General features: G+C 37.2%; 1 protein-coding gene across 1 annotated transcript in view; it reads right to left on the bottom strand.

The window, feature by feature from the left end:
- Positions 1–24,020, bottom strand: part of CRY2 (cryptochrome circadian regulator 2) — a 34,634-nt gene that overhangs the window by 8,627 nt on the left and 1,987 nt on the right. The window contains exons 2-6 of the mRNA XM_058161721.1: positions 18,117–18,225; positions 10,871–11,013; positions 3,666–3,850; positions 1,761–1,849; positions 458–598 (exon numbers count right to left, since the gene is read on the bottom strand). Coding sequence (XP_058017704.1) covers positions 458–598; positions 1,761–1,849; positions 3,666–3,850; positions 10,871–11,013; positions 18,117–18,225 — 667 coding nt within the window. The remainder of the gene's footprint in view (positions 1–457; positions 599–1,760; positions 1,850–3,665; positions 3,851–10,870; positions 11,014–18,116; positions 18,226–24,020) is intronic.

Below are 24,020 nucleotides of genomic sequence, written 5' to 3'. Positions count from 1 at the left end.
AGTTATCATTTTTACAAATAAGTAAGGTGGTGAATATGTTTTCCTGTTTTCCCTGTGACAACAACCCTGTGAGGTAAGTTGGGCTGAGAGAGAGAGACTGGCCCAAGATCACCCAGCCAGCTTTCATGGCTACAGCGGAACTAGAACTCACAGTCTCCCATTTTCTAGACTGGTGCTTAACCACTAGACCAAATTGGCTTTCATTTGATCATTTGTACGCATACTTGTAATTTCTTTATTTTACTAATAATTCAATCATATACTGTAACTTAAAAGCAGCCTAAAAGATATGAATACTCCCAGGAAAGGCTCAACATTATAGTAAAGTAGAAATAAGTCTAAGGAACATAATACCTTGAAGGTGTGCAAGTAGAAATAAGTTGGGAATTAATATATTCTACAAATCATTTCATTTCCATGTGTCTACAAATCTTCTTTCCAATTCCCATTTCCTCACCTTTTTGTAAAGTTCCCAAAGCCGATAATAGAATAAGCGACAAGACAAGCAGCCAAACCGAAGATAGGGACTCAACCCTGTGGGGCTGGCCAATAGCGAATTGGCATTCATCCTTGGCCGTTCATAGTTTGCAACCCATGCCTTGAAGATATCGGGACAAAATAAAATAGAAGTGAAAATAAAGAAAGAAAAAGAAAAGAAAAATATCAGAAATTTATTCTTTGTTATAATTAATAAAGAAGATTCAGTATTTCTTGATTAAAAATGTTGCTCGCTTTTACGACCAAGCTTATAAATATCTTCAAACAGTTATGCATGGGAATAGGAAAAACATTTTAGCAATCCAAAAATAATGTCAGCGCTTGTAGCAATATTTGGCACAGAATATCTGACTCAATTTTTTTTTTAATTCAGGCCCCATGTTTCATCACAGAATAAATTAATATCTATGGTTATCTAATAGAACACGATTTCCTGCAACACAACCAACTAAGATCAAATTAAATACAGAATAAAGGCTGAGCTAAATTGCCAAGAAAAAAAGTATATGAAAGATTAGCTTTATAAAGGCATCAAATGAATACTCCAGAATTGGGTTTTACTTTTACCACATACTGAGGGTTAATTCTTGTTCAGGTGCAATATACAGCTTAATCAAATTTTTAGGGAGATGGCAAGATTTATACTGAATTAGGATCATTGCCTGCAGACTACATTTGCTTGCATTTCAAAAAAGAAAAGAAAAGTGAGACTCTAGTTAAGTATTTATAATATCTATAATAACAATATGAAAAAAGGATTTGAGGGGAGGAAAGCATGAATATTAGTTTGGATTACGATATTTCTCTTACGATATATCTCAGCCATTATAGCAAAAGGATTCTATGCATAATCATTAGTACATGGCACATTTACATCTCAAAAATATAAGGCAATATAGCTTGTTCTAAAGTCAAATGACTTAGAACAGTGGTTCTCAATCTGGTACACGATATCATCATGAGGGATCCGTGAATGCTTGAAGAAATGTTATAATTTAAATTTTGAGTCAGGTCTTGGTGGCCATGGCCATGGTCTGTGATCACAAAAGATATTTAAAAGGAGTCCATGGTGAAGAAAAGGTTGACAACCAATGACTTAGAACAGGGGTCTCCAACCTTGGTCCCTTTAAGACTTGTGAACTTCAACTCCCAGAGTTCCTCAGCCAGCTTTGCCTTAAAGGGACCAAGGTTGGAGACCCCTGACTTAGAAAACATAACCCTTTCCTGAAAGATAATTTTGCAACAAAGATCGAGATGGTTACCTTTCTTTCCAAATGCTTATCCAGACGAGTTAAGGCTTCGGTCTCCCCTCCCTGCCAAACAGCTGGAGCAAGTCCCTCAGTGGGAAAGCCTGAGTGAAAAAAGGAATGCATCTATTAACTTAAAATTCAGGCAGCATGATTAATATCTCAAGCTGTCTCAGAACTGTTTGCCGCCATGTTTGCTAAACCACATGCAGAACTGTTTAACTTAAAATGAATAACTAGAACGAATCAGAGTACATCTTTAGGAAAAAAAACCTCATCTGATATATGAATGCAGAAGCTGCAGCTTATGCTATTAAAACAGAGAAATATCTTGCTCTTTTTGAAAATCCTTTTATTATAGGGTTTTTAAAAAAGCTCTTATTGAAAAAAAGGTAGGGGGTTAGGAATCGAAATGGCAACAGTCTCATAGAAAGTCTTGATTTAATAATGGCAATTAGGAAGTGCAAAAATAGCCAGAAATTATCTGGGTGCAAATACATACAATAATAAAAAGAATTTTAAAGATCAACTTTCAACTGAAACCAAATCTTTTCTTGCTGGATTAATGAACAGCCAATTAGGAAATACCTAGCAGAGAGGGAAAATTAATTTGTTTGTTTCCAGAAAGATCAACAACTACATTTATCAGTGACTGGAAAAAGAGAAAAATGTACTTGTGATTTATGGCTTGGAAGATTAGAAAAGGATTAGAATTGGAATTAGAATTAGAAATGAAAAGAAGGAAATTATGATGTAATTTTAAAGAAATAGGATAAAATATAAATGCGTTTATAACTAGGGTAACATATATCAGAAACCACTTCATAATACATTTTAACCATCTGCTGATTGCAATATAATATTATACTGTATGGCATTCTATTCTCAACATTTCTTTAGATCCAGATATAATAGAAAAATAATAAAATTTAAGAGAATATTTTATTAATAACAGCAATGGCTGCTGAACCATACCATTTTTTGGCCTTTGGTCAAAATTAACTACCTTGTGAACTTCAAATAAAAAGGAATGATAGTTAAAGCCAGTCAAACATGCTAGAAACTTTTGGCTTCCTAAATATTTTTTTATCAACTGGGGAACATAGTAATATTAAAAGTTCTTGAAATGTTATATAATCACAAAATGGAAATCAAAGCAACACAAAATTGTTTTAAACATTGCATACTAAACTTAATTGCAAGCACTGCTTATGTTTTTATTTCCCCAGACCTATCAATGTATTCATTTTTCACTCTGCTACCTAAAAATTATGCTGCACTTTCACACAATTCTGGGTTTAAGATATTATTCCGTTTGTCATTTTATTATATTTTTATTTTCTGCTGCAAATTTCCCAAGCCTTCTCTTGAATGCTGGGCTAAAAAAAATCACTAATAAACACTGTTTTGCTCAATTATATAAAAACAATGTCTAGTCACTGAATTATTAAAATGTATAATAAAGTATAATATTAAAAATACAATACAATACAGTACAATACAATATAATATTGTACAATGCAATACAATATAATGGGGTTGTTTTAACTCTTTGCTCAACATGAATAATTGACCTAATGGAGGATATTTATGTAGTTGCCTGTAATCACAGAAAATTTAGATGAATGGCTATATAAACAAAATGAATGAATGAACAGAATAATATGGGCACCACTTGAAGACCTGAAGTGATGGGTTAGGGACAGATCATCCTGGAAAAGGGCAATCCATGCAAGAGTTAACACCGATTATATCTCATGGCATATAATCAATTAATCAATGGACATCTGATCAGTTCATTTTCTAAATTTCAGAATGTATAGATAATGCAAAGATTGCTTTGAAACCAAAACCAGATCAGATTAAATATGGAAGGCACTACAGCCCATCTAGGAAGTGTTCCAAACCCACCAAAATTACCTAGTTCCTCTAGAGATGGCACTCCATAGGTTTCATCGTGGTTCTCTTGGATCTCTGTCTTGCACATCTCCATTTGTTGGCTTGTTATGGTGCTGACTGGCTTTTTTGGCAGGTCCATGCGACTAATGATGGCCTGAAAACGTTTGTAAGTGAGGGGTGGTTTGTGTCCATTCAGCTCAATGATCCTGCAGGATAAAAAATAAATAAATGAAAGAACAGTTTTGAGATGGGCAGGGAAAGTATATTGTCAAAATCTTCCTTCCTTCCTTCCTTCCTTCCTTCCTTCCTTCCTTCCTTCCTTCCTTCCTTCCTTCCTTCCTTCCTTCCTTCCTTCCTTCCATATTTACTTGCTTATTTATACAAATTGTTCCCTTCCTTGTTAGCCTTCTAGAAGGCTTCATAGACACATGGCTTTTCCCTCAAACATTAGGGCTGGGAAGTTAGAGGAATCTGGTTGATTTGTCTGTCTGCAGTTGATTTGCAAGAAAGGAGGGATTTTTTCCCGAACTCAGGTACTTTATATTATTTAGCTCTGTTGGTTGAGTCTTACAACTCTGTTGGTTGAGTCTTTAGCCTTACATACTGTAAGCCGCCCTGAGTCTTCGGAGAAGGGCGGGATATAAATGTAAACAAAACAAAAAACAAACAAACCAGGGCCAACAGTTGCAGGACTACTGAAAGAAAAGTTGTTTACCCATTACAGATGTACAAACACTGAAAACAAAGAAATTTGTTTTCTATTATTTGCTTATTTGCTATTACAGAACCAGTCTAATGAGAAAAGGATAACCAAAAATGCAGCAGTTCTGGAAAAAAACAACATCCAGAATCAGAACTAACAGAATAAGAGGTAGAATACCAACATTGATTTATAATACAAAATAAAGTATTCACAGAAGTAAAATTGGAAGAATCACAAAGGTCTACCCAGGGCAAAGAAATCAAAGCCTTGCCAGAAATAGCTCGGATTGTAGAAGCAAATCAAGGTGAATCCAGTATTTCTAAAGAAACATTCTCATTCTCAACTCAATGAAAGTTGAGACTGGCATTCTTTATTTATGTATTTGCTGTTTGACTCAGGGTATTAAAACTGGGATGGTGAAAAGTTTACAATGTCAGCCTTTATTAAACACAAAGCAAGCAATGTCTTGGAGTGCATATCTCCTCTCCCTCAACATTATGCAATGCATTCAAGGACTTTGATTGTACATTTATATTGTTTCTTTTTTGGAAAAAAAAGTTGTTTCAAATATTGTATAACACATTGAAAAAAAGTTAAACCAGTGTCTATGAAGGCAGCAGCCAAAATTCCTTAAAAATAGCAGAAATAAATTTTTAGGATTTTTTTTTTAGGAAGTACTGTTTATATATGAGGATGATTAATTCAAATAACTTTGTAAACCTTAAAATGGCACATTAAAAATTGGGTCTGCATCTGATTTTTAAAATTTATTTGGGTTGAGCCAAAAAAAAAAAAATAGCATGGGTTGCATGTGTTTCTCTTTCTCCCAATGTAAATGTAAAGGGTTACAGTATTCCCACTCCATACCCTTATTTCCAAGAGGTAGCACCTTTATAAATATTTCTGATGCCAGTATTTATATAAAATATAGATAGAGAGAAAAGCAAAACTGTTCACTGACTAAAAAAAAAAAAAGATTCTTCCCTTTTTTTTTGTTTTTGTCGTCATCTGTGGTTTGAGAGGTTTGTTTGGGGATATCTGTTTTATTTCCAGGACTTTATAATCTTATAGTTTCCATTCTTTGGGTGGTATGCATATATATTACCATGTTTATTATAAATCCTGTACTGTACTGTACTGTACTGAATATAAGACTATTTCATTGAAAACACTTATAGGAGGACTGGAATACAGTTTATTGTCTGAAACTAGAATGCATTTTGCTAATATTAGATATGTTTAATATTTAAATAAGAGACTTCCATTTAGTTTGTTGCTGAAGAAGTCTGGACTTCAAATTTACCTTAAACTTATTTCATCACACTAAATGATGTCATCATTTGATTTATTTTTAAATGACCTAATTCAGGATAATGTCATAATTTAATATTTAATGGAAACTGGATTGACAAGGCATTGCTGCCCCCCAATTAAACTATTAAATCTACATTTCTGTGTACTAAAATTCTACTACTTCTTCAAACCAGTACAATAGATCAAAACCAAGAATAAAAAAAAATACAATGAGCAATGTATTGAAACTAAATTTGCAGTAAGTTGTATTTTCTTCAACTAACGTTCTAAGTTTCAGAAATCTTGGACTTCGGTTGCCCCTGCTTTTATGAAACACAAAACTATCTTTACATAGTTCAAACTGGAATAGCAGAACTGGGGCGGTGGGTGGGGGGGAATTCTTGTATAAATAACGAAGTGTCAAAAGCATGGGGAACTGCATCAAACAGTTCTCTACGTAGCTCACAATTTTTACTCCTAATAGGAAATCCTGTCACACATTTAACCAAAGGATGAATTTTCAATGTCACTGCTAGGTTTTCGAACGCAATCATCTTCAAATCCTCGATTCCTGCTAAAGTTCTAAAGATAAATATTTTGCACTGAAGCAACAGATCTGTAACAAACTCCAGAATAAAATACAGCACAGCAAAGCAAAACAAGAAAGCTTAAAAGAAAAAAAGAAAAAAACAGGTCAGAAAAGAAAGTGTTAAACAAGAGTGAAGCTGCTGTCTTATATAAAATCTGAAGCAGCCAAACAGCTTTCTGCCCAGCTCCTGCAGCCAATCCTCCTCGTCATCCATTTATGCAAACGGCACTTTCAATCCAGGCATGTGCCTGACTTTCCTCCAGGGCGGCACGTGTGGTGGGGAGGAGCTCCACGTTGCTTAGCCTTTTCAATGAGCTACGCTCACATGCGTGGCTTTGTGACCCAACTTTCCCAACAATGCATAGCATCCACAAAGGGACCATGTCTTTCAACCCAAATGTCAATCCGTCTTTAGATAACAAAGCTAAAAGCAACCTACAAAAATGAGCTTTTCTCTGAAATTAGGTGCATTATAGGTCCGGCTATTGAATACAAACGACAAAACCAGGTTAAAGAGGATGTTCTAGCTTCTGCAACTGCCAGCATATTGATCATGAAAATCTAAAGTCAAAGCTTGGGCTCAGCCCTGCTCAATAGGAGTCTTTAGGAAAACCTCTTTCAGCTGTAGTTCCTCAATTTTACTATGATGGACTATGAAAAACAAGCTCTGCTGGAATACCCAAGCAATTCTAAATATTAGAACTCTAGGAAAAAGATTCTCCTTTTACAAGAGCAAATATGCTCTAGGAGGAAAAAGCTAAAAATAAGACAGGTAGTACAAACAATATAAGCATTTCCCATTTTCAAAGGGATACAAAAACTTCTACAGCTGAGGATAGGAAAGCTCACAACTGTTCTCCCCCACCCAATATGTTGCTTCATCCACAGAAACCTTACAGTGAAAACATTACAAGATTTATTTGATTACAGGTTTCAAAGCTACATTCTAAGCAGCTTCTTAACTGATTAACATTTAATATTGGTAAAGGATTGCTATTCTCAATGACCACCAAGATAGAAATTTTCCACACAGCCCATCTTGGAGGGAATCCAATATTTAGACAGCAGTACTTTATAAACCAGAAGTGTGATAAACAATGACATGGCTTACAGCCCTGCACAATTTTAGTATTGTGGTCTGCAAAACTTTTTTTTTCCTTTTTAATTGCACAAAATAGATCATTTCGAGAGCTATGCAGGCCTAATCTGCATCAACTGAGGGTCTCGCTCTCTAGATTAATCCTTCCGTATCCATTACTGCCAGTCAGAGATGGGAAAGTTTGAAAAAACAAATTAAAAATCATTAAGAAATAGAAAGAAAAATGTGTATTTTTATTTCCTCCTGAAAAATAAAAAGGACTTCCTAAAACTTTCATTTTGAACACCATTTAGAACAATGGTGAAAGAATCTCTTTTCAACCTATGAAATCAAGAAATAAGCTAATATATAAACAATGAAGTCTGTCTCAATGCGCTAAAATATACATCTTTCTATCCATCCATCTACCCACTTTTTCTCAACCACTTCCTCCTGAAAATTCATAGTCTGCCTTACTGTTTGAATAAGTGGAGACCTTAGATACTTAGAATACTACATCCAGTTCTGATCATCACGATACAAAAAAGATGTTGAGAGCCTGGAAAGTGTGCAGAGAAGAGCAATAATGATATAAAAGGTCTGGAGGCTAAATCGTAGGATGAATAGTTGAGGGAGGTAGATATGTCTAGCCTACTGAAGAGAAAGATTGGGGAGGGGGGACATGATAATTGTCTTCTATTATTTAAGGGGCTGTCACAGAGGTATCACCAGTGTGGTATTGTTGTGGGGGAAAAAACAGAAGGAGGGATTGCTAAGTTCACTCAGCAAATTCTCCAAATTTCTGACTTTATGCTTTTAAATTTCTGGAAAATTTACGTCTAAGGTCAGCCAGCACAAACTTGATCCTGCCAATGATTCTGTAAGAATGCTGACAGGATCAGTTCTGTCTCAACTCTGGCCTCTCATTGGGCAAGACCTGAGGCGTTCCTACAGATTTATTCGGTGCACATCATTCCCAAGGCAAGGTGGTGGTGATGGTGGCAGATTCAAGCCAAATGAGCACCAGCTGGAGCCTTTCTGCTTCGTTTGTTTGTGCCAGTCTTCTGTCCCAGAGAAATGAAAATATTGGGAGCAGAGCATAACTGAACATGTTGCTGCTAGCTCTGCTCCATAAAGTCTTGTCTTCTTATATCAACCAACTATTGGATGACGCAGAAGGCTGGGCTTGGCTCTTGGCTCCAATCCAATTCTCCTCTGTTCTGTGATGTATCTAATTGCTGGATTACTTCCGCTTGTCTTTTTCCACATGTATTTCAAGTTTGAAAACAGGTGCAGGCAACAACATTACTTCATATATCTTCCTATTGAACTATAGAGGTGTGTGTGTTCCAGTAGACTGTTCACATAGAGCAGACTGGAATTAAAGACAGGCAGGTAGATAAGCCATGACCTACAGGAATTCCATCTTGTGGACCAGATGGAATCTATCCAATAGCCTTCAATTTTAAGTGCAACCTGCTACATCTGGATGGCCAAGACAATATAGATATATGATTCATACACCATAAACCATGCTATCTACCACCATAGACCCTGCTATCTTTCTTCATGAGCTAGTTTGGATGATATAAAGCATGATATGTGGATTAATTTGAGCTCCTTTTTCTTGAGGTTTTTAAACACTGAAGGTAAGGCTGTCCAGTCAGGAATGACTCAGGATTGCACATCCTCTCTAACTGGACTTGACATGACTAATATGTGGTCTCCCTCACTCAATAGAGCATATGTTGGATTTAGTATTTTATTCAAGCGGAGCTACTGCTTTGGAATTAGAGGAGTTTCATATGACTCTGCTTCTATGAACAGATCACTCTCTGTTTAAACTACAGGTCTGGAAAATTGATTTAAAAGGTCAATTCCTGGCACCTGATGGATATGGATGCTTTCCTGAATTCATAGAGAGATTTTTCCACATTGTCTATTGATGACACTATTAATACCTTGGATACTGACCCAGAGATGTCCCAAACTGACACTATTAAACTTTTGGTTTACTAGGGAGTTGGCAGCTATGAAGTACAGGATATGGAACATTGCAGTTTAAGTGAAGAATATTTTAGGATGAATCAGATTGAATGTGGCGGGAGGCCATTTGCAATCCTACTTCACTTCAGTGTCCACTATTATTTAATAGAAAAGGCATCTTTTCCCAATAGCAACAGTAGATGCCTGGACTTTAGTAGATTGCAAATTTACAGTAGGTGTCATGCCCCTGTCGGAGTCTGAATCCGAAGGGGAAGAGGAACGGCTGACAGAGAGTGAGAGAGTGGATCCATTGGCTGTGGAAAAAACTGGGGAAGAGCAAAGTCAGGCTGGGCAGACCAGGGAAGAGGTAGAACAAGGGAGAGTGCAAGGCCAACCTTCTCCTCATCCTAGGCAGTGCAGGGCGGAACGGAAAAGACAGCAATGTGGCTTGCGTGGCTTACTAGGGAGGAAAGGGACCTGATCCTCTTTACAAGACACAGGTGCTGTTGGAGTTTAAAAGGAAAGGCAAATGGGAGGGGCGTTTGTCAGGAACAAATGCTGAGTTTATCTGGTGTTTCTTTGAATCCTGGCATCCTCCCAACTGGCTTGATTTATTGCCCTGCTACTTTACTTGTGGAATTCCTTATTTTGCTTACCCTGCCGGATTTTGCTTGCTTTGTCTTGCCTTTGGATTTTTTGTTAGAAGTTTTCTGCTTACAACGTTTGGGACTGAAGTATCGCCAGCCAAAGACTATTACAGGTTGGTGGAAGAGCTCTCTCCAGGCCGGAGAGTTCAAAGGGGGGGGGCACAGTTGGTGATAATAAAGGGACTCAAATCAGTTCTCTAGCTGTGTTGCCTTTGTGTCATGCCCTGGGTTATCATAGTAAGTATAACTTATAGTACTTGTATTTGTAGACATAACAGACTTAGTTTGCATTTTATAAATATAGAATTAATTTCTCCTTATTCTTCTTCCCTCTTTCTCAGAACACGGGGGTTCGCTATACTATATGCCAGTGTTGGCGAACCTTTTCGGCACTGAGTGCTGAAACGGGAGTGCTGGAAACCGGAAGTGCAGCTTCCCAGTGCGCATTTGCATGCCGGGAAGCTCAGCTTCCAGTTTCCGGTGTGCACAGGGGCACCAGTCACCTGGTCTTCTTGTTTCTGGCACGCATGCACACACAAAGACCAGCTGGCCGGCATGCATGTGCGTGCCAGAAACAGAAAGCTCAGCTTCCCAGCACGCGCATGTGCACCGGGGAGCTGCTCTTCTGGTTTCCAGTGCTCCCATGCACGTGAAGATCAGCTGGCCGGCGCGCCACAACCTGCAAGAGCAACAGGCTGGCATGCCCGGAGAGATGGCTCTGCATGCCACTTCCGGCACGCGTGCCATAGGTTCGCCATCACTGCTATATGCAAACTGGTAACTTCTGTATCTATAGGGCCATAACAGAGAAAATGAAACCTTGACCCTTGACCTTACAAAATAATAATCTCCCAATTCATCTCCTGTACCAGTTCTCAGTTTTGTTTTGTCTTTCCCTTAGACATGCATATAAAAAGACTGGTATCTTACCTATCTAGGTCATAAAGGGTGTGTGAATTCTCTGTTGTCACTTCTACTCCTGCTTCCTTAGCCAATTTCACTATAGCTGCATCTCTCTCTTTTCCAAAAGGCTCTGAGTCATATTCAAAAGTGAGATGGGTCACCCCCCATTCCTGTAAAAAAAGCAGAAAATATCAGATAAATATCGATGCAGATCATTAAAATGTGGTGGTAATATTCAAAACAAAATAATGACAAAAATCCAACCATAGAACAAGGGAAAAATCCTTTCCTAAAGATTTGCAAATAGCACGTTTTCCCCCAAAAATTCTCCCATGAGACTCTTTGTTTCTTTTTTATAATTTTTATTAAAGATTTTTTAAAAAGAAAATAAAAACTAATGCAAATGTATATAAAGTAAAAAAAAGAAAATTATTAAAGAAAAATCTAAAAGTACAAGAAAAGGGGGTATAAGTAAAGTAGAAAAGAATGAAAAAAGATACATAGAAGTAGCTTCCAATAATCTTTGCAGCAGTTATAAGCACAATTATATATTTGCTTCTTACTCTTAATTCTCTTCTATACAATAATCTCACTGCAGTTATCATGTGCAAAAACAAAGTACTCTGATTTTTTCCCAACTGTTTGTCCATCACAAAAGAAATGATCTCAATTCTATCAGTCTTTAAAATCCTCTGAATCAGTACATTTATTTGAATGCAAAATTTTCTAGCTTTTTCATATGTCCACCAAACATCTTCTTCTTCCTTCTTCTTGTTCGTATTTCCAATATAAATTTGAAGTACTATTATACATTCTAGACTAGACAATTCCTTGGGTGACATATTTATAACCTCTTTAAAAATTTCTGAGCACCTTTCTCAGGTTATTCTTCATGCATCAATTTCTCATGTCACATCGAACATTAAAGTTTAACAGCAACTTTAACAGTCTGAGAGATGCACCAAAGACTTTAGGGAGTTTTATACAGATCCGAGGTCTCAATGTGTGCAGTCAATTTAAAGAAATGGTGAATATTGATGTTAGCATTCTAAGAACAAACTTCATTTTAAAGAAAAAGTGCCTATTTAAATGAAAGTAGCGATAGTAGCTTCTATACAGTGGAGAGCCCTTCCATAAATATGTAGAAGTCAATAAATTAAAATGACCAAATGATCTTCAGCAAGTGTGCAAGGTATATGGAATCTTGGAAGCAAAGGAGTAACAACATTCTAGAATACTCCATTCATTGCCCAACACAGCAGCTTCCAAGCACATACTGAATATTAAAGACCTGTATACATGTATAGGTATGTAGAATATTGGAATGTTAATAACTTTTTAAAAAATAATTTGCCCCAGCCCAGTCTAGCTCAAACACATACATGCCTCAGGGTTAAGCAACCTGGTACTTTTTGGCACTACAGGTTCCACAATACGTTGTCTCTAGCCATGTAGGCTTCAGCTGATAGGTAATATCTGGAACTTCTGAAAGATACCAGCTTGTCTGTCCATGATCTACCTGGTGCAGATTGATGATGGGGACAGGTGTCTTTCCAGTATCACTAACACAGTCCAAGTTAACTCTTAAAGGCAAGCCAGAGCATTTATTTCTAAATGAATCCAGTGGAATTGATGAAGTATTTAGCTCCACACACCAGCCCAAACGTAAGAGGGTTAACAGAGAGTAGGGGCTCCCCTCTACACCTTCTGACTAAAAGAAAATAAATTCAGTTAGTGTATGTGAGCTTATTAAATGAATGGTTGAGGAAAGCTGAATCATATAATGATGAAGCTGCCTACTCACAAATAAAAAGAAAAATTATGGGGGAAGTTTAAAAAAATGGCCTCCTTAAGCCATTAAATGCTCCCAAAGGATGCTTTCAATACTGTAATAGATACTATTACAGTGTATCTATTATAGTATACTATTTCATGCTATAGAGTATGAAAGCATTTCTGAGACTGTCAACTACCCATAAACGTGGGGTCTTTTAGCTTTCTGTAAACATTGAGGAAAAAAAAAAGGAAGACATTGTCTTCCAGTTCCAAACAATTACTGTAAGATTCCTGTTTCAAGCTTAGCAACAAAAATCCATGGTAGTAGTTTATTACATTCCTCTCTGTAAAATCATCTTATCAACATGTATTAAGCATTGAGTGATGTCGCTACTATCAAATAATAACACCTGCTTGGCCTGGAAGCCCATTGCATTGGGGGTAGCTGACAGAATAGAGAAGATTGTCTCCCCCAGGCTGCCCATCATCTTGGTTTTTAATTTTAATTTTTAACTTTTTATTCTATTTTAATTGTTTTTGCCCTTTTAAACTTTTATTATATTGTAAGCTGCCTACAGTTGCTGTATCAGTAAAGGGAGTGAGATTATTTAATCATAGAAATCCAATAAATAAATAATATAAATAAACAAACAAACAAATAAGCAACATTAACCATGCAGTTCTTTGCACCTGTTGTGGTTCGCCAGCAGCCTGCAGAGCTGGCAGCGGAGTTGGACCGTTATGAGGCTGAGGAAGAACATGGGCCAGTCCTGGAGGCTGGGGAAGGCCCGGATGAGGGCTCTGCGTCAGAGGCAGAGATGGGGCCAGGGCTATCTGAGAGTGATGTGCAGACTCCGGAGCCTCCAGAGGCTGACAAGTAGTGAGGCACAGGAACAGGAGGAGCCTGTTCCTAGTGCACGCATGAGAAGAGCTGCCAGAAAGCAAGAGCAGCTAAAGCAAAGAGGACGACTCTGGAGTAGGGCCAAGAGATGACTGGCCCCTCCCATAAGGCTTAAAAGACCAGCAACAGTGTTTGGGCTCTTTGTCGGAAAACAACGTTGATAAGACTTGTTCCTTGTCTTGCTGCATTTATTTCTTGTCGGTGTCTTCTGTTTTTGAACTTTTGTCAAGAAAAGGCTTTGGCAGTTTGCCTAATTAGACTAAGATTGGTGATAAGACTGAAGAACTGTGTTATGAAGAATTTGCTTTGATTTCGTTGGACAACGCTGAGAATGAGTTAATTCTCAGCTGTTCTCATAAAGTCTGTTTGCTTTTGAACTGACTGCGTCAACTACTGCCTACTTGGGCCTGGGTCACAACAGCATCAACAAGTAAAGATAAGCAATATGTGGTTTGCTAGAGAGGCGCTCTATTTCATTTCTTATTATCCTTGAATGCCAGCCATATTGGCTGGCAAATGCGTCTAACAATATCTGAAGTATCAGTGATTGCCTAGCTCTGAAATGTAGCAAGCAACAAGACACAGAAGGCTCATCAGAGACATAAGACACGTATCTCATCAGCCTTTTTGAAATGAAGATCACCTGTTTAATTTCTTCCACTGATGGTTGGCCAGTTTCCTATGTTCTTAGAAGAATGGTTGGATTAAAATAATCTCTGCTAAAATGGAGGACCACTTTGGGAGATAGACAAAAAAAACCCAATCTTATTGATTTTTCTGAATCATTTACCTTTTTATTTCAACCAAGATATCTTTTTGGATTTCTCTGGGCTGAAGTTGGAAGCATGGTATTAAGTGGATGTTGTCCTACTTAATGAATTGATCCTATAGTGCTGAGCCATGGAGTGATATTAGATTCCATTCCATCCCCCCTACTATTTATGAAGCCAACAGGTAAAATCACAAAGAAGTTCAATTGAGGCACGATAAGTCGATTAATTACATTCAGTTCTATTTCTTTCTGTAAGAGTCAGGTGAGACTGTGCTGATTTTGGACCTCTGCCTTGGCCACTATTAAGCCAGATAAGGGGCAATCAGATGAAATGCTTACAAAACAAGAATAACGAGAGGGTACCTAAATAAGAAATAATCTGATTATTTTTAGATGGGCAGATCTAAAAGGTACACATAAAGAATGGTAGTCTTAGATCCACTTTTGTAACTGAAAACTGAGATAACAACTGCCTGGATTACGTTTGTCCAGTGTTAACTACCCACTTGTTAAAATTATTCCTGTCTTTGCATTCCAGTCTGGGATGCTTTGGAAATGAAGAATGCTTTTTGTAATGCATTTACAAAAACCAACTTGAAAATTGCAGCTTGAACCAAATGTGATTGACTGAAGTTTATTTTACTTCTTTACTTTCTATTTACATGATTCATTCTTTGCACATACTGTATATAGTGTGAAGCAAATCAATACTGTATAGTCAATGATTTAGAGCAGTGATTCTCAACCTGTGGTCCGCGATGTCATCACACGGGGTCCATGAAGGCTTGAAGAAATGTTATGACTGAATTAAGTCTTGTGGTCCTGTGACCATGGTCCGTGGCCACAAAAGGTAAGTAAAAGGGGTCTCTGGTGAAGAAAAGGTTGAGAACCACTGATTAAAAATAGTGTTTCTCAGACTTGGCAACTTTAAGATGTGTGGACTTCAACTCCCAGAATTTCTTAGCCAGTTTGTGGGGGGAGTTAGAGAAACACTACTCTAAAGCAATGCATTATTGATTTACAAGGGTGAGAAGAAAGATTTCAAGAACATTAATAGCCCCTTCTAGCTTTTTGGAGCACGTCAGTACTCAAAAACATTACCCCAACCAGCTAAGCGCATGTAAGTCTTTACTTTTTATCTACAGGGAAAAAAAATATCCCACACTTTTCAAATATCTACTAATATCTTCACCTTCTCAGCTCTGCATGCCTTTAATGTACACAAATAATCTAAAGAATCAACAGGAACATTGCTTTGATTCATGTAGACACCAAACAATGGAAACATATTTTATAGTGATGCACACATACATATCTACAATTTGCCCTAAGGAAGTTCTGTGAAGTAAGTACACATATTCGATTAAACAGCTGTAATCACAGATGAAGAACAGTTGGGATGTGTGTTGCCATCTAATTAACACCTTTACATCCTTGCAGGAAGCAAGGAAGGATACAAGGGAAAGGGCTGGGAGGAAAAATGTAATTATATTTCTTTCAATTTCTTCATATAATATAAATAGATAAGCATGCATTCAAGATAATATTTTAAGTGTTCTGGATATATTACATTGCATCTAGTCAACAAATACAACTCAGTACAAGAACAATGCATTTACTGAAAGTTAAAATTTTAGTCAACGAGTAAGGAAAAAGGATGATCTAAATCTTTAACCCACTCATTTACATGTTTCTTAATCAAACAAATGGCATCATTAAAGCCCCTTTTTCTATTACTGGGGACCAAAATAATCTTTTATGATCTCAGCCAAAATTAAAGTTGAGTAATTTTTCATTTAACAAAACAGGGAATATTTCAGCAACAAATTTGAAAAATAACCTAACCAAAAATGATTGGAGTACATATGTCACAATGTTAAGTTAAATTTCCTTCTGGGCTATAAGAAAACTCTGTAAGACGAAACATAAAAAATTATTAGTTTACCACTGAAAGAGGCACATGGTTTCTCTAGATCTTAAATCCCCATAATTTCTGATTGTATGTAATGTTAGCCAGTTTGATGGGAGCAATTATCCAGAACATCCCTATAAACCCTATTATATTTTATTTTGCCATATAGTAAGAATGAATTAGATCCTTTGTAACTTAATAAGCCAAGAAGCTTTTTTTTAATGGAAGGAAAATAAAGCACAAGTCAACTGATGCCTTCATAACTGAAAAGTACTGTATGCAGCATCCCTGAAGGCTTGAGAGAGTTAAGCAATCATAGCTAACATTACCCAGATTTATAGTTTATAACCAACCCATTATTATTGGAAAATTTTCAAATTCTACATCAGAAGCATACTAGGAAAGAAGAAGGGAGTGGGTTCTGGACTCATATCCAACCTGTTACTATTGCAATGTTATTAAAAACATTTGCTCCTAGGCTTTTAAGACAAGAAACTCTGTTAGTTTATACAATTGTATATATATGCACTTAGGGAATTTTTAATTCTTTTTCCGTCCTACTTCTTCTTCTGTTCTTATGATTTTGCCTAGTTCCATCACAAAAATAACATACCCATAACTGAAAGGTCAAATATTTAGGCAAACTGTATCTATGTGCTAAAATGAAAATGAAGTAGTTATGTTAGTTGTTGTTGTCAGTTGCGAAGTCGTGTCTGACCCATCGTGACCCCATGAACAACGTTCCTCCAGGCCTTCCTGTCCTCTACCATCCTCTGGAGTCCATTTAAACTCATGCCTACTGCTTCAGTGACTCCATCCAGCCACCTCGTTCTCTGTTGTCCCCCTTCTTCTTTTGCCCTCAATCTTTCCCAGCATTAGGCTCTTCTCCATTGAGTCCTTCCTTTTCATTAGGTGGACAAAGTATTTCAGTTTCATCTTCAAGATCTGGCCTTTTAAAGAGCAGTCAGGGTTGATCTCCTCTAGGACTGACTTGTTTGTTCGCCTTGCAGTCCAAGGGACTCACAGGAGTCTTCTCCAGCACCAGAGTTCAACGGCCTTGATTCTTTGGCACTCAGCCTTTCTTATTTTTTTTTAAATTTACATTTATATCCCGCCCTTCTCCGAAGACTCAGGGTGGCTTACATTGTGTAAGGCAATAGTCTCATTCTATTTGTATATTTACAAAGTCAACTTATTGCCCCCCCAACAATCTGGGTCCTCATTTTACCTACCTTATAAAGGATGGAAGGCTGAGTCAACCTTGGGCCTGGTGGGACTCGAGCCTGCAGTAATTGCAAGCAACTGTGTTTTAACAACAGGCTATCTTACAGACTGAGCCACCCATGGCCCTTATGGTCCAACCTTCACAGCCATACATTGCAACTGGGAAAACCATAGCCTTGACTATACGCACTTTTGTTGGCAGAGTGATGTCTCTGCTTTTTAGTATGCTAAAAAGCTTTAGTTATGTTACGCTTTAGTTATGTTAGGCAGAATGAATATTTGAGAGATTATCAAAAGAACTTTTAATTTAATAAGAAAAACATTTTAACTCTGTTTAAATGTTTAGTACTTACTATTTTTAAAATAAATTTAAAAATAATTCCTTTTTGGGAAGAAAATACCCATTCTAATATACTCCCTTGAAAGCCCATCCTATTACTGGTATTTATTAGAATGCCACTTCACGAACACCATAAATCACCTCTATTCATGGAAGAGAACAGCTGGCATATATAGAAGATTCATATTATTATATATAAATAGATAGGTATAGATGCCATGATTTTAATTCAAATCCAAAAATAATAAAATATTAGTATTAACAGTATAAGTTAGATTTATTTTTCAAATTTTACAAGCAAATTACATTCTACCCAAACAGGATTTTCAGATGTAGCTATGATCTTACTTTAAAGAGTCTTGGAAAAACATCAGTTGGTTGCCCTCGTACTACAAATAAACGGGAATTAAGTTTTCTTAAACTGTTGTCCAAATCTTCCAGAGACTGGAGCAAAAACCTAAAGAGAAGAAACAAAATGTAATCAGCAACTGTATCATCCCTTTGAGCTAAAATAGGTTATAAAACAAATACTATAAGAACTACTGCTTCACAGTTGAAAAGTCTAATAACAAATCTTGAAAGCCTGGTTGATTCTGTTACCTTCCTATTATTCTAAAGAAAATCAAGGCAGGGCAATCTTGAGTTTCTTTCTCATTCATTCACTCATTCCTCCCTTTTAAAGCTAAAATGGTGTTTACAGGTATATAACAGATATTGAATGACATCTTCAAGGCCATCTTTGTACTCTTCTACAAATTGTCTAGCAAGGCACAATTAAGAACCCCTTGCAAACAACTCTTCTTTTTCCATACTTTTTCAAGAGGGAAAAATTATAGAGGGAAAGGGAAAACCAAGTGTTTTACATGGTAAGAAGGTTCTCAATATGAAAAATGTCATAAAAAGTACTTCAGTGAATAATACACACACACACATATACCTAGAAAATATGGTTAACATGAATATGATCCTAGAGTTGAGAGCTTATTGACTGATTCAGTTGTCTGGCTTTCTTTTTCTTTCTTTCTTTCTTTCTTTCTTTCTTTCTTTCTTTCTTTCTTTCTTTCTTTTTTCTTTCTCTCTTTCATTTTTTGATGGACTCCTCCTCTGCCTCCTGCCATAAAGGCAGGATACTAGAATGGATAACTATTTCAGCATATAGCAGCATAAGGATATGTGTGCATTTATTTTTTCAGTAAAAGCGTACATTAGGTCTTTAAATTATATGCACAGACCACTTTCCAAAATACATAAAAAAATAAAAAACCCGAATGAATCTAAGACCAAAATTAAAATGGTTTAAATCAGTTTAAATTTAGGTCAAAATAGATTCTTTAAACTTCTGTAAAACCTGGGGTAATGAAGCTGTCGAAGTGCTATCCCGGTGCCTGGAAAGCCGTACGGGTCTGGATGGGGAGAAACAGACTCAAGCTCAATCCCTCCAAGACGGAGTGGCTGTGGATGCCGGCACCCCGGTACAGTCAGCTGCAACCACAGCTGACTGTTGGGGGCGAGTCATTGGCCCCAACAGAAAGGGTGCGCAACTTGGGCGTTCTCCTGGATGGACGGCTGTCGTTTGAAGACCATTTGGCGGCCGTCTCCAGGAGAGCTTTTTACCAGGTCTGCCTGGTTCGCCAGTTGCTTTTAAAAGTTAAAAAAAAGAGGCTCTGATGATCGCACGGCTCAGCTGTGATTGTCAGAACCTCTTTTTTTACCTTTTAAAAGCATTTACCATTTTACCATTTAAAAGCATTTTTTAAAAGAAGCGGCAAACGGGCAACCGGGTGATTGAGTGGGCATGGGTGGGGGGGGGCAAGGATTTTTGTTCCCGATACTCCGAACCACCCGCTGATCCGGTCCGAACCGGGAGCATTTCACCCCTGCTATATTCCCATCAAAATGTTCTTTGTCATTTTTGAAAATAAAAGGCAACATTTAAGCTATCTGTATATAGAAGTCAGGAACAAAATTAGAGTGAGGGCATTTATATATGTAAATTGTCCAGTGTGAATGCATGTATCACTGCAAAGTTGAATTTTTGATTTATCCAGATTATCAGAGAAAATATTGTGATTTATCAATATTCTATAAACTAAGAATGAAGAATTGTTTGCTAAATGTTACAGTTCCCCATGCAAGCAGCAAATACTATACATGTAATTGTCAATTTAAGACCACAATTCAGCCCACAATTTGGGTTGTAAATTGTTGCAGTCATTAAGTAAGATTGCCTTGCTCAATGTAATTGCCTTGCTCAATGACCACGTTGTGATCGTTAAGCCGGGTGCTTCAGGGGGCAGGGGAGACCCCAGTGCTGGTGCTCATCCAATGTTTCTGAGACTCTTTCTACCTTTGGAAACCTCATGAGACAAGCCCCAGTCCTGGCAATGTTTCCAAAGGCTAGAAAGAGCCCCAGAAATATCATGAGACGAATACCAAGCCTCACAATGTTCTGAAGGCTCTTTCTAGCCTTTGGAAAAATAATTAATTAATAAATAAATAAATAAATAAATAAATAAATAAATAAATAAATAATAATAATAATAATAATAATAATAAAACATGTAACAGTGATACCCATTGTCATTGGGGCAATTGGTACCATGTCCAAGAATTTTATAAAATACATCAACAAACTGCAGCTTCCTGCAATAACGCCAGCAGAACTTCAAAAAAATGCACTACTTGGAACATTGTACATCTTAAAAAGGTACTTGGTTGATACCTAAGACACTAGGTATATTATTATTATTATTGTTGTTGTTGTTGTTGTTTGTTTGTTTGCTGTTATTGTTATTATTGTTGTTATTATTATAATACAAAGCTAGACACAACTGAGTTGCTAAATTAATCCATTGGTCATTATGTAAAAAATATGACTTGCTTGTATCCAAAAAGTCATGGGAACATAAAGTGGAAAAAGTTAGAGAAAATGAGAAGGTGAAGATCTTGTGGGACTTTCGAATACGGACGGATCATCACTTGGAACACAACATGCCAGATATCACAGTTGTCGAAAACCGAAACATACAATTTATTGACATCGTGGTACCAGGAAATGCCGGAGTCAAGGAAAAAGAACTGGAAAAAATCATGAAATATCGCGACCTGGCCATCGAAACTACCTGGCTATGGATAAAACATGTAACAGTGATACAGGGGTGAAATGCTCCCGGTTCAGACCGGATTGCCCGATCCGGTAGCGATGGCGGCAGGTGGTTCGGAGAACCGGTAGCAAAAAGCCCTGCCCGCCGCATGCCCAGCTGAACCGCGCAATCATGAGAGGCTTTTTTTTTTTTAATTTTAAAAGCATTTTTTCTTTGGCCGAAAAAATGCTTTCAAAAGTTAAAAAAAAAAAGCCTCTCATGATCTGGGATCATCAGAACCCTTTAAAAACATTTTTTCTATAAGCTGTTCGGCTGAAGAAGCTGTAAAAAAATGCTTTGAAAGGGTTCTGGCAATCAGGCAACTCAGCTGGGATCATCAGAACCCTTTCAAAGCATTTTTTCTACAAGCTCTTCGGCCAAAGAGGTTGTAGAAAAAATGCTTTTAAAAGTAAAAAAAAAAAAAAGTTGGCCACGCCCACCCAGTCATATTACACACCCCCACCCCCACATCAAGCCACGTCCACAGAACTGGTAGTAAAAAAATTTACATTTCACCCCTGAGTGATACCCATTGTCATCGGGGCACTTGGTACCCTGCCCAAGAATTTTATAAGATACATCAACAAATTGCAGCTCCCTGCAATAATACCAGCAGAGCTGCAAAAAACTGTGCTACTGGAACATCGTATATCTTAAGAAGGTACTTGGTTGATACCTAGGATGCTGGCAGCAACACGTATCAATTATTGGCACCAGTCAATGGTATTTGTGATGTATTTTTGAATGTTCAGTTGACTGAGTTTCATGTTTAATGAATACAGTAAATAATAATAATAATAAAGAATCAAAAACACATGAAGTATTAGTACCACTTTATAAAACCTTAATAAGACCACACCTAGAATACTGCATCCAGTTTTGCTCCCCAGACAATGAAAAAGATGTCAAGACTTTGAAAAACTGCAGAGTAGAGCAGCTAAGATGATTAAAGGCCTAGATACTAAAACAGATGATTGTTGCAGCAATTGGGCATGGCTAGTCTAGAAAAAAGGACTAGGGTGATATGATAGCAGTATTTCAGTATTTGAAGGGCTGTCACAAGGAAGAGGGGGTCAACTTATTTTCCAAAGCACCAGAGGGCAGGACAAGAATCAATGGATGGAAACTAATCAAGGAGAGACACAACCTGGAATTAAGGAGAAACTTCCTAACAATGAGAACAATTAACAGCTTGCCTTCAGAAGCTATGGGTGCTTCATCACCGGAGATTTTTAAGAAGAGACTGGACAGCCACGTGTCTGAATGGTATAGGTTCTCCTGCTTGAGCAGGGACCTGAAGTAGAAGACCTCCAAGCTCTGGCACATTTAATTGGCTAGCTTTTTACGGTAGCTATGCCTTGCATCAGCTCGGTATGCTTAATAGCAGGTGCATAGAAAATGAAGCTAAGTGGATTTGCATGGTTAGGCTGAGGGAAGACCAAAGCCTTCTGGAAATGGTGTGGAGAAGTGAAAGCCCAAACCTTCGGCTGATGTGATGGGGCAAGAGGAAAGCCCACGTAACAGTAAACCTAGCCAGTCAAGGCCTGTGATGGTGATGAACTTGTAGCGCTACCATAGTCATAAGGTGGATGTGCTGGCAGTGCCCCAATTTTTGTCATCTGACTGCAATGGTTGAAAGTTCAGGAGGGGTTTGTATGTGCCTTTGTTCAGCACTGTCATAATTGTGAATGGTTGCTGAATGGACGGTCTTAAGTTTAGGACTTCCTGCAGTCACTCATAGCTATTTCCTTCAATGGAAATAGAGTTGGAGAACTCAATTTTTTATAGCATTGGCATTCCCCTACATTTTAATTTTTTTTCCAAAATCAACGAGGATGACAAGGATAAGTAAATTATGAAATACTGAACAAAAAAATTCAATTAATTATATCCTACACAAGTCATTATACTTCTTTCTATACCCCAAATATGAACATTCATTATTTATTCCAGATGTTAGCCAGGCATTTGTTTCTCGTGATATTTTTCTTGCTGAGAAAATCTTATCTATTTAAACTTTAAACTAACTTTTCTGAGGATACATAGAATTTTCTCCTGGTAAAAAATACAGAATAATCCTTTTCTACCTACTAAGTGACTAAACTGTATTAAACAGCTAACCCATCATTTATACCCAGAATTTCATATGTAGAGACCCAATTAAGAGTATACTGAAAATACAACTAGTAGAACAAGAATTATCCTTAAGAAAGAAGGCAAAATCACAACTGTTAGCAATGGAATGACGGACTTCTACTGCTGCTCCATCTCTCACTTTCATAGGTTCAAAACTGAGAGATGACTTTAAAATGTGATGGTATTCTGTGATATAGAAAACACATATTTCTGCCTAGAAATTATTTCCAAAACTATTCTAGCTTAGAATAGGAGGTTATAAGAGTATGTATCAGTGGATAGAATTCATTTCCAAGTTAACTGTTTATAAGCCTAAAATGATATAGAACCATTCAAGTATGTATGGCGTTTAACTGGTTCACACTCAAAAAGTAAAAGCAATGTGCTATATTTACATCCTGCCTAATTGGCTCTTAACTGGAACTGCTTAAATGTGGCTCAAAATAATTTAATGCAGTCTACTAAGGACAAAGAAACAGGAGTAGCAGGTAAGTTAAGCATGCCCAAAGCTAGTAACAGAACAGATGGGGGGGGTGGAATCTTAAAGCTTAGATCCAAGCTACTTATAGAACTAACTTCTGCACATCCTGTTCAGCAGTTATTTTAGGTCATCAATGGTTTATCCTTCCTATGTCTTGTATGGATCCTTTTAAATCACTACCAATTCATCATCTTCCATGGTAACACCTATGCTACAGAATAATTTGCAACGGGAATTGAAGCAAGCCGTTCTTGCCACAATTTTGGATCCAATTCTTAAAACTATAGCATTATTTAGAAGCTGAATATGTATATGGAGAGAGTACCCCACGTAGTTGGCAAAACCAAAAAAGCAAGAATGGCATAGATTTCAGAAGGTAGTTTTAAGATTAGTTTGAGATACAGAATCTTGAAAAGCATAAGAGGAATTTCTCAGCCTTAGTAATAGTGGCTTAAGGAGAGCCTATTCAAAACAATTTTTCTGGTCTGAGAT

Source organism: Ahaetulla prasina, chromosome 1 (genome assembly GCF_028640845.1).
Source record: "Ahaetulla prasina isolate Xishuangbanna chromosome 1, ASM2864084v1, whole genome shotgun sequence".
Lineage (NCBI taxonomy): Eukaryota > Metazoa > Chordata > Lepidosauria > Squamata > Colubridae > Ahaetulla > Ahaetulla prasina.
Note: the sequence above shows the minus strand (reverse complement) of the source record. Positions and strands in the feature narration are given on the sequence as shown.